The following is a 10,740-nucleotide window of genomic DNA, read 5'->3' as shown; positions in this document are numbered from 1 at the left end:
GTACGATTTAAATACCTTTTTAAAGTCAGACCCTTTTTTTCTGCCCAGCGACGGCTTCGTGTATACCGTTTGCAAATCAATTGATCAACTTTGAAAGCTTAACATTTGGGTGCTGTATGGATTCGTCATCGCAATTTACATGACAGAGATTTCCTAACATCTTCTCAGTTGAAACGATCAGTTCAGTGGTTGTTGTTCTTTTGTTCGGTTTTCACTATCTGTTTTTTTTTTTCAAAAATAACTGACAATTTTAACTTAATCGATTTTACTCAAAACAATAGCAATTCACACTCTTCAAACCGAACCGAGAGATGGTTGTGGTTGAATTGTTTAAATTGAGATTGACAGGTGTGGTAAAGATTAGTGGGCAATTGAAAAAGAAAAATCGAAATAACTTTGAACCATTTGATTTTGCATACATAGATTGAAAGTAAAATATGCGATGGAATGCTCGCTTATTCGAATAAACATTCAATACTCAAATGATGAATACACCGAGACGTCATTCATACTTTGCAGTCACTCAACAAAACAACAATTTGCATAGCTCCTTTGCTGTACTTTAAGTCCATTTGATTGACGTTTTTCGATGTACTTAAGCGTCGGATTTTTAGTTTTGAATGATCTGGAGCATTACACACTTTCTACTTGGTGGTCGGTCAATGTTTACCTGCAAACAAAGCTGCGAAAAGAGAAGAAAAATAACACACAATGTGTTGCTCGGTTGTTATTGTTGTTGTTAGTGGTGGTGTTGCTGCATTAAGTCATCGTTGGTTAAATTTTGCTTTATGGTGGGAATATCTCATTCAGCTCACTATTGGTTGGAGGTGAACGCGTCATGCAAACCGAACAGAAAATCAAATATGAAATTTCATATGAAGCAGTAATAGAGAAAACAAACACTTTGCACGTTGCGCTGAGACTTGCAAAAAAAAAAAAAAGATAAAACATGTAAAGAGAAAAAACACAAATTGACTATTTATTTTTGTTGTTTTCTGTTTTTTTTTTTCATTTTTGTTCATCCCGTTAACTACATTCGAACATACACGAATGGATACGAGTATTTATTGTTTGCTTGAAAAGTTCTATTGATTTTTTGATCGTTTAATATGAATCGAATACATGTTATTTTAGTCATTTTATTTGTTCACTTTCACTTACAAGGTTAGTCGGTGGTTCGGTGTTTTTTTTCACGCTTTTCTCTTTGTTTCGTTGTTCATTTAACGCAAGCAAATATGGAGGAGATTCAATTCGAACGAGAAATGGAATAAATAATCGAAAATAAATAAATAATAAATATTTCATTTCTTTCGTGTGTAGTGAATTGCGTGCAACTGGTAGCATTTGTATCACAGCATGGATTGCATGGTGAAATCCATTTTACACAGCAAAATGATAACTCCTTTGAGATTCGGTCGAAAGTTGAAACGACCCTACAATATCCGGATCAAATTTGGAGTTGGGGCATTCATGAAATGCCAACCGACTACAGAGATGTGCAGCCGAATCGACGTTGTCATCCGAACACATTGGGCAGGAAATTGATCGGTTTCGATGATCATTTGGGATATTTGCAATTACCCGGGAATGAAACGACAACTTGGCAAATTTCAGCCGAAATCAGCGGTGAGTTTGATATTTTTTTTATTTTTCAGATGGCTTTTCGGCCATTCTTTTGATTTCTCTTTCAGTCTTTTTTTTCTCTGTTGATTATCTGCAAATAACTTTCTCTATTGTGAATGAATTTTAAGTTAAATAAATCTTTTCTCTTCAGACAAAATAAGCATCTGGAGTAAGTCATTGGTGTTGCAGAATCTCGACACTGGATCGTATATTTGTGCAACGATAGCAACGATTGAAGAGAATATTGATCATTTGGCCGAAGCCAGATTCCATGGGCCCATTGCCGGTTCAATTTATTTCCATTGGCTAACCGCCAAAGATACCACTCACCGCGAAAATATGATTACTTCAAATCTTTTCCATATGGACAATATCACCGAACGTACACCAATCACCACACACTCGTGGAAAATATTCGTAACTGATATCTTCGAGACGAATGCCGAAAAATCACAAAACAATTGCAATGTATTGCAAATCATTTACGATCCACAAAATGAAGGTGTGGGCAAATCTTTGGGTGACATAGATGGTCGCGTGGGGAAAATTCAAGTTGCAACCGATGTGTATGGACACGAAGCGAAACAATTATTCCAAGACAAAGAGTTAATTCTGCTGCCAAGTGATTTAACGGGAACACATCGACAGTTATTTGTGGTGATTTACGATCATAACTACCCGACTCGGTTTTTGGCTTGTGCCAAAATTCGTAATCTGAAAACACGCATCGTGAAGTAAGTTGATGACGAGAAAAATCGCTCGTCACTTTAAGAGTTTATCGAGAAAAAAAAGAGAGTTTCCGAATGGTAAATCAAATCAAATTTCACTATTTTTTAGATCGATATTCAATTCGAATGGAGTGAAAGGTGAAGTGACGATACATCAGCGTTCGCCATATGAACCGACATGGTTGAATTTCACCGTTTCTTCAGCAAAGAATGAGCTGAGAGAGAATACCGAGTATTTGCGTGATTTGGCTGGATTTCAAATTAAAACGTTGCCACCGGATCCAACGTTGGCCAATATGAACACGTATTGCAACAGCGCTGGAGGAATTTACAATCCAACCGAAGTGGATAATAGTAAAAAACCGCCGGCCGGGTATGGTACACAGGATCAATATCCGGTTGGTGATCTGTCGGGAAAATTGCAAATGCGAAACAAAGACTATCCACACAATTATCTGTTGCCAATTACACCAGGAAATGAGCTCAACGGAATTTATTGGGATTTATTCCTACCGATACAGGGCATGTACAGTGTGGTGCATCGCGGTTTGGCCATTGAACGATACAATCGAACTGATGCAGCGAATACAACAACGGCCAATTGGGCGTGTGGCACATTGACACTGTACCAAGAAAATCGACAGTATCAAATGCCAATGACCACGGCCCAAGTTCTTTTCCGCTATCCCATTGTTGGTAAAATTCTATTCCGGCAACCACGAGATGATCCACTGCATGACACTACCATTATTATTGAGTAAGGAATTGAACAAGAAAAATACTTTTTAACCAATTCTCATTCGAAAAAAAAAATCCAAAAAATTTCTCATAAATCAATTAGGTATCTAATTCATGCTGATGGAGCAAGTACGAATACAAGTCAGTCTCATCGCTGGGCAATCCATAGCAATCCACCTGGTAAAGACTTTTATGACTGGCAAAATCGATGTGCAAGTACAAATCAAGTACACAATCCCTATAAGGTATTAATGTTTACTCTTTTTGTTTCAACCTTTTCTACTCAACGTCGTAACGTGCCCTTCAGAAGAAAAAAACACAAACAACAAGTTCTTTACAAAAGTTTCCAAATAATTTTGTTTATTTGCTTTAAACCGCTTGCAGGTGGCATTTGATCCAGACAATCCATCTCGCACATGTTCCAACGAGCATCCGGCTAGTTGTCGTTTGGGTGATTTGAACCATCGCATTGGATCGCTCACAATTGCTGGCAGTAAAAAAGATAGAACATTAACTCGTTCCGTTTTCACGGATGCTGGGCTTCCGCTCAGTGGTTATTACAGTATATTTGGAAAGTCTCTCGTGATTTATGATGATTTCGGACCAAAAGCACGCGGTGAACGATTAGCTTGTTCAATGTAAATTAAAATTTTTCTCTTAAAATATTCGTTCTTATCTTTTTTTGTCTAAATTTTATTACAAAGAATTTGTTTTCTGCATCAATTTTTAGAATCGAACGTCATTTCCCGCGAAAGGTAGTGGCAAGCGATTGGTATGGCAATGGTATTACGATAAGTGTCAAAGGGAAAATTGAACTATACCAACAGTCTGAATATGAAATCACAAATATTGATGTTCTCTTGAAGGGATTGAATGAAACGAGTGGCTATCATATCCATGAGGCATCGATTCAAGAGAATTTATTGTTCCCATGCGAAGCGTCCACCATTTATGATCATTGGAATCCACGCGGTGTGAATCCGAAAACTTCACCAATGCCACGCGAAGGTTCGACGGATCTCTATGAAATGGGCGATCTGAGTGGCAAATTCGGTACGCTAGACCATTTGTCAGAGTATATGGCTAGTTTTAATGACACAAACATTCCATTGTTTGGGTATGAAACGGTTTTGGGGCGATCGGTTGTTATTCATAAAAAATCGAAAAATGTCCGATGGGCGTGTAGCACTCTAGAACGCGGTTACAGTCCACATGAATCCAGAGAAATTCGAGCGATTGCATCATTTCATCATCCCAAAGGATATGCATACGGTTACATGAGATTCACACAGTTGATTCACAATGATGGCAGCAAAAGTGATACTACCATCGAAGTTAAATTGAGACATCCAGGAGAAAATGACCGGAATATGGTTAGAGTGGTTATTTGTTAAATTTTCGCATGAACATAACTACGTGGAATGAATTACCTTTGTAGACTAAAGATGCATACGGATTAAATTTTGGTAATTTCTAATTCAAACAGACACGGCATCATCATTGGAAAATCTTTGTCAATCCAGTTGGTGTGGATGCCGTTGTACAGCAAACTATTACGAGATGCGTCGCTGGCGGTTACACATGGAATCCATACTACACTCAATTGGCTGATCCACTCAACGTACGACATTTTATACCTATTTTAATATTACTCGTCGTGTGAAATGGTTTTATTCATTTGTATTTTAACGCTCTTTTCAGACCCAACTCTATGAAGAAGAATGTGGCGCTGACAATCCATTGCGATGCTATGTTGGAGATATCTCCTTGCGCACCAGTACTATCGGTATTGTCTTGCATAAAACTATATTTATTAGGTTGAAGCTTAATCTCCATTGATTCTCAGTTTTTCATACATTCAATTTTCATTACTTTAACTTTTACTTTTTTCAAAGGCTTGAATTTATACTTTTCTTCATTTCTCTTCTCTTTTTATCTATATTTTGATATGAATGATTCATTCATCGCCCATTTTATTGACTAATAATTTGTTGATTCATGTGTTTATTTCTATTGATTGTTCAACAGATATTGGTGATAAGCGTGTAATATTCTCGGATCAAAATTTGCCACTGGAAGGTGTACAAAGTGCGCTGGGCCGATCGATCGTTTTATTCGGCCCGAACTATTCATATGAACGATTTGCTTGTGCAAACATCGAACCAGATCACGATATCATCAAATATGTGAATCTGCAGCGCCCGCCAAAATTTGTTGTGTAAGACATTTTAAAATATGTTAATTTAATTCCAAATTCCATTAATCGAATAACATTGTTGTATTGATTCCTAATTATTTCATTTGTTTCGTACATTTTAGTGCTCAATTCATGGAAGAAGTGAGACAAGTGATGGGAGTGCCTGAATGGTTTTTAAGTGTTGATTCGCGTAAAATCACCCTATTGCATGGTGGTGCTTGTGTTCAAATGTTGATCCATTTCAAAGGGCCGTTGGCTCATCAAATGGAATTGGATCTATCACGTTTGATAGCCGGCGGCAAACTTGATTCACCAACTCTGAACATTCACGGGTATGCCAGTACAAAGCGAAAGAAAGTCTTGGCATATCGAGTTTGTGGTGTGCGTGATCCAAATGAAAAAAGTGGTAAGGATTTTTGTATATTTTTCCACTTTTATCTGCATCTTTGTAGCTGATGATCGTTACATGATATCATTTTCATTTACTTAACTCTCATTCTGTTTAATTTTCAGGACGGAAAAGTCGATTTGGTGGACATTTTACTAGTGGCAGTATTGCGATCGAAAGTATTTCATCGAAATTATTTCTGTTTCAGGTTACAATTTTAGTTGTTGCTCGATTTTTGTAGATAAAACGTTGTGCAATTGTTAATCATTGAATTATATGACTGAAGAAAAAAAAACTTAGTACATTATGCTGCAAATTTTTTTTATAGTCAAAACCTTTGATGAAAATGAATTTTTGTCAAATAAAACAAGTATTTAAAACCAAAATAAATTGTGTTACTTAAACGTATCTCAAAACAAAATAATTCATTTCAAATCAACCTACCCTCTCCATCATTCTCTTTGAAATTCAAACCGCTTTTTTTTATTCTAGTACTCAAGATTCACCCCTCTAATATTTAAATGCGCATATTTCATGTTTCGAAATGGTAGCCCTGTTTGTGGCGTGCGTATGGTGGTTGTACACCTGGAACACACACACACACACACACACAACTGGAGTGGAATTGTCAAAATTCGGCCCGAATGCTGAAATGCGCATGCGATGCATATGGTTCACATTACCAACACTACATACGAGATTGGAATTGATTTTTCCTTCAGTATTGTTCATTCTGTTGTTGAATTTTGGTTCCCGAGAGAAAGCAGCCGAAGATATATAATTTCATTTGAAACAAATAGAAAAAAAAAAAAAAATGATTGGTTCTTTGAGTATATTCGCATTATTGGCATCGATATCATCGATACGAGCCGCTTACAATGGACCATTCATTTTGTGGGGCCGTGACGAATTGTCACAGGCAAAAATCAATCCGATGAGTCAATTGAATGAGAAAGTTTTGCGTGATATTTATGCGGATTCATCAGCAATCATATTGTTTGTCCGTAATGCATCGAGCCATTTGAAAGAGGATAATTTTCCAATATTCAAAGATTTACTATCGAAAACTAGCTATGTGTATCTGGCTCAAGAGTATTTAGGACTAGATCCAATGGAATTTAATCTCAATGCCGAGGTGAGTGTTTTATCCTTTCGAAAAATAATATAGCTCTTCAGAGATTTCTTTTGTCTTAACAAAAGTTTTGTTTTGCCAATTTGACTAATCGTGATTTTTAACCATTCAGGTAATCAATTTGGTTGGCCCCACATCACAACAAGATGTTGAACTGTCAGCATTGTATCGAGATTCGGTCATCACTTATGGCGAAGGAAAAGTGCTTGGCATTTTGGCCACCAGATCCAATGACCATGAAATTCGAAAACGAGATGCAGTTGAACCGACACCAGATAGCCCATCTACAACATTAACACCAACAACACAAGAAATCGAACAGTCCAATCAAACTGACTTCATTTACTATCCCGACGATAAAAAAACGTACAAAATTCTACTGTACACGAGCGCAGCGCCAATACTCTTTGACGGTACGAACGAAACCATTTTGAATCACAACGTACAAACTTACATAACAACTGACCACCGTAGTGCAAACGAAAACAAAGAAGAACAACGTACGCTCGTAGTGCGGTATAATTACAAAGACAAGGTGAGGAGTTTTTTTTTCAAAATGATTTCAAAATGATTTCAATGTCGCGATTTCTTCCCAGTCTTGATATTTCGATTTTTTTCATCCGTTGGAAATTACATTGTTTATTTCAACCAATTTTTCATTCACAAATCCAAGATTTTTGTGTTTTTTTTTTGATAATACGCTGGAGAAAAAAAATACTATGATGTTGAAAGTAATTGTGATTTTTTGCCACTTTCCAGTTGACGATTGAATATGTGTTCAACATTTCTGTTGGCTACTGGACACTAATAGGTGCTGATATTGACTGGCTGAAGATTACTAGCAACAATACTCTCAACTTGGTTGATGATCGACCATCTGCACCATTGACATTTTCCTACCAATGCTCCAGACCACTTTTTTTCCGAAACGGTAACATCTATTTGAAATTGGCCAATATTCAGGTAATTGGATGCACCTTCTTCCATATCTAAAAGTGTTGGCCATGCTTTGGCATTGTGCCCCAATTTCAAATTATCATTGGGTTTATTTCGTCGATTTAAGCTAAAAATGGCTATGATAAAATTAATTTTTCGGTGAATTTGATCCTTGCAAAAATGTTTGTTCAGTTTTAATAGTTTGCAAAGTAGAAGCAATATATAAAATATAGTTAGATTCAATTGAATTTATCCAAAAATATCTTTCCTATCATGAAGAACGGCACGTTTTGAATTGAAGCGCAACGCTTCCTAAAATGCTTCATTTTTTTTTTATCAAGAAGACTCTTATCAATTCATTCTGACTGAAAATGTGATTTATTTATGAATTTCAGGTGCAAGTGGAAGTAAATGCGAGACGCTTCAATGATTCATACTATTGTATTGGTTTTACGTCGGCACCGATTTGGTCGGGTGTGGTGATAAGTTTTATTCTATGCTTTGCCGTAGCACTTGGACTCAATTGTATCATGGAAATTAAGGCACCGTCTCGTTTCGAGAACAGCCGGGGCAAGCAACTTACATTCACCGTTCAAGAATAAGCACAAGCAATGAAGAAAAAAATTAAACAAACTACGATTTAATTTAAACAAATTACGATTTTTTTGAAACAGTTTATTTTTTCGATGGCAACCGAAGAGACATCACGTTTTTAGTATTGATTTTTCTGAAAAGTTCTGACACAGAACGCACGATTTGGTTATCAATTTGGTGCTAGACATATGGAGGTTGAATATTTGCATAAAAAGGGAGCAACAATTGTTTGCAACTTTGCATGGAGTGACCAATGTTCAAACTTGTAAAGCTCATCATCAATTCTTGGTCAATACTGTGGAAGTTGTTAATTTTGTTTGCGTTCTGCTGGGAGATACTCATAATTTAAAAGAAGAAAAAAACTTGGTTTTAAACCATCAACCAATCATGACGCATTTTGAACAGAAAAAAATCATAATCTCGATACATTCACCAAAGATAGAATATTTCACACATAATCGAAAAAATGCATTCGTGTTCAGCCCCTTCGCTCCATGCAGAAAATAAAGAAAACAAAGTCGTGATTTTTGTTGCATGTTTTAGATTTTACTCTTTTCCTTGGAGTCAGTTAGCAAATGCAGTGTGAAACCAAAATATATATATATATATAATATATATATAATAAAAATAATGGAAAAACGTATATAAAATTGCTTTGATTTTAAGCTTATCACATTTATTCTGTTAATATTCAAATGTTATTTTGTCTTTTGTGCGTTTCGTTCCAACCATTTTTCATTTCACAATTAAAAGAAAAAGCACTATATATCAGTTTTTGGAAGAAGAACAAATAAAAAACTCACATACACACAAATATATCATCCGAACGTGAAAAGTATAGTTTTGACGATTGCAATTATTTAATTTTTGAATTAATTCCATGGTTCATCTGTGTGGACAACGAAAAAAAACAAATCTTATTAAAAAATAATCTTATTTTTAAAAATTGAATGTAAAGGGTTTTCAATTTCCTACTAAAATTGTTTTTACATATAATTCAAATTTGATTATTTTTACTTTGGATGTTTTGAAGGAAAAAAACGATGTACATACCCTGGAGCTGCTTGATCATTAAATGGAATGCGATTCGAAAAAAAGCAATTCAATTCACTGAATATATTGCTTAATTTGCGGTTTTTCTTGTTTGCTTCACGTTTTTTGGTTTTTCCAATCACATGAACTGGAATGACGCCACAGTTTCTTCTCGAATATGAATATGAATATGATGAAATCAAGCTCGTGCTTCATTAGGAAATCATCTACCAGAAAACAACCTCGATCATGTTCAAGTCCGTTCATTTTAAATCGGGACACAGATCGGAATCAAATCAGATTTTGCGCATTTAAATAATGGTTTGACAACAACAGCCAGCTGTTGTGTCCAAACGACATCGACATAAAGATAATTTGATCACTAATTATAATTAATAGTCTGAATTAGAATCTCTAACCCATTGATTTGGAGATAACTTTCAGCCAAAAAAAAAACGCTTCATTTGCGAATGTGAATCATAAAGATCGAAAAAGTCGTTTTAACCGAATGAAACCGCGTTCATTGATCGCTTTTACAATGAGTTTATAAACACACACAAAAAACGACCGAATAATAATTAATTGATGGCTATACGTCGCCAGTGAAAAAAGAAGTGTAAGAAGAAGGTGGTTTGGGGCATTAAAGGCGAAACGATGATACCATAATGATACCGTTATGATTGCATGCATCCGGGCTGCATATCTCGCCGACAAAGCAACAAAATATACCGGCGGATTGAGCCATTTTTTTTCGTGGAGTTGAAAACAACTTTTTTTTTTGGTTCATCATCGCTTAGAAAATTACATGTTTTGGCAACAACTCACGAGAGTTGATGAAAAACGATGGTTTTCGAAACAAGCGTTAAACGTAAACGCGTTTTTTTTTCGAAATCGGGGCCAAATCTTCTGCGGTACTAGAATGACTCCATTTTAGCATGTATTTCGCAAACATTTAATTGATGAGCCAAATTTAACGAGCCCGTGTGTGTTGGTGTGTTGAGCAGCAGCAGCAGATTTCGAAATAGTAAACTTCTTAAATATCCGTATTCCGTATCATGGAATGTAAATTTTTCATCCGTCAATGATCAACAGGTTTGAGTTGAATACATGCGTACGCGAACCGTTTCGTTTTTTTCTCTTCGTTTTTGCCTTTCAATGCTCACGAAGTGGTTTTTAAGGAGGACGAGTGAGTGAGCGAGAGCAAAAGAGAGAGAGAGAGAGCTCTCAGAAAAGCTAACATCGATCCATTGTATGTTTTCTCCTGAAATTATTTTCAATAAAATGCGCCGAAAAAACCTTGTGTCACGTATTTACTTTTATGTCTGCTAACACAATTTGGTTTCATTTGATTAGGAAGAGTGTTGCTACAATG

At 35.9% G+C, this 10,740-nt stretch overlaps 2 protein-coding genes and 1 long non-coding RNA gene across 8 annotated transcripts; 2 read left to right on the top strand and 1 right to left on the bottom strand.

Annotated features, from left to right (window-relative positions):
* The first annotated feature begins 55 nt into the window (after positions 1-55).
* On the top strand, positions 56-6,064 carry LOC129575370 (uncharacterized). 6 transcript variants are annotated; one of them, XM_055458877.1, is made up of 12 exons: positions 56-348; positions 1,321-1,626; positions 1,775-2,357; positions 2,461-3,108; positions 3,193-3,334; positions 3,474-3,727; positions 3,820-4,462; positions 4,576-4,710; positions 4,791-4,875; positions 5,118-5,307; positions 5,409-5,692; positions 5,800-6,064. In XM_055458877.1, the coding sequence occupies exons 1-12, from the start codon at positions 312-314 to the stop codon at positions 5,913-5,915; spliced, it is 3,423 nt and encodes a 1,140-aa protein (XP_055314852.1). In that variant the 5' UTR covers positions 56-311; the 3' UTR covers positions 5,916-6,064. The 6 variants fall into 6 exon arrangements, with proteins under 6 accessions (XP_055314852.1, XP_055314851.1, XP_055314855.1 ...); XM_055458876.1 differs by lacking the exon at positions 56-348 and adding an exon at positions 618-1,164; XM_055458880.1 differs by lacking the exon at positions 56-348 and adding an exon at positions 623-827.
* Positions 6,065-6,171: 107 nt separating this feature from the next.
* LOC129575377 (uncharacterized) lies at positions 6,172-8,940 on the top strand. Its single transcript, XM_055458910.1, has 4 exons — positions 6,172-6,809; positions 6,919-7,341; positions 7,566-7,769; positions 8,138-8,940. The coding sequence occupies exons 1-4, from the start codon at positions 6,489-6,491 to the stop codon at positions 8,342-8,344; spliced, it is 1,155 nt and encodes a 384-aa protein (XP_055314885.1). The 5' UTR covers positions 6,172-6,488; the 3' UTR covers positions 8,345-8,940.
* A 34-nt stretch (positions 8,941-8,974) lies between these two features.
* On the bottom strand, positions 8,975-9,523 carry LOC129575382 (uncharacterized). The gene is made up of 2 exons (XR_008688792.1): positions 9,390-9,523; positions 8,975-9,225 (listed from the first exon to the last, which is right to left on the bottom strand). It is a non-coding gene; the product is annotated as an uncharacterized LOC129575382 (long non-coding RNA).
* Positions 9,524-10,740: the final 1,217 nt, after the last annotated feature.

This window comes from Sitodiplosis mosellana, unplaced genomic scaffold (genome assembly GCF_009176505.1).
Source record: "Sitodiplosis mosellana isolate CC-2019 unplaced genomic scaffold, AAFC_SMos_1.0 Smas_scaffold_6166, whole genome shotgun sequence".
NCBI lineage: Eukaryota > Metazoa > Arthropoda > Insecta > Diptera > Cecidomyiidae > Sitodiplosis > Sitodiplosis mosellana.
The sequence above is the reverse complement of the archived record's forward strand: the minus strand, read 5'-3'. Positions and strand labels throughout refer to the sequence as shown.

What these genes read in the sequence shown, in the direction of transcription:
- LOC129575370 (XM_055458874.1), top strand. Translation starts at nt 663, where the DNA reads ATGTTTACCTGCAAACAAAGCTGCGAAAAGAGAAGAAAAATAACACAC. An exon ending in AATTTCAGCCGAAATCAGCG is followed by an intron (nt 1,627 to 1,774) that starts GTGAGTTTGATA and finishes TTTTCTCTTCAG; the next exon opens with ACAAAATAAGCATCTGGAGT. An exon ending in GAGAAAATGACCGGAATATG is followed by an intron (nt 4,463 to 4,575) that starts GTTAGAGTGGTT and finishes TAATTCAAACAG; the next exon opens with ACACGGCATCATCATTGGAA.
- LOC129575377 (XM_055458910.1), top strand. Translation starts at nt 6,489, where the DNA reads ATGATTGGTTCTTTGAGTATATTCGCATTATTGGCATCGATATCATCG. An exon ending in GGTATAATTACAAAGACAAG is followed by an intron (nt 7,342 to 7,565) that starts GTGAGGAGTTTT and finishes GCCACTTTCCAG; the next exon opens with TTGACGATTGAATATGTGTT. An exon ending in TGAAATTGGCCAATATTCAG is followed by an intron (nt 7,770 to 8,137) that starts GTAATTGGATGC and finishes TATGAATTTCAG; the next exon opens with GTGCAAGTGGAAGTAAATGC.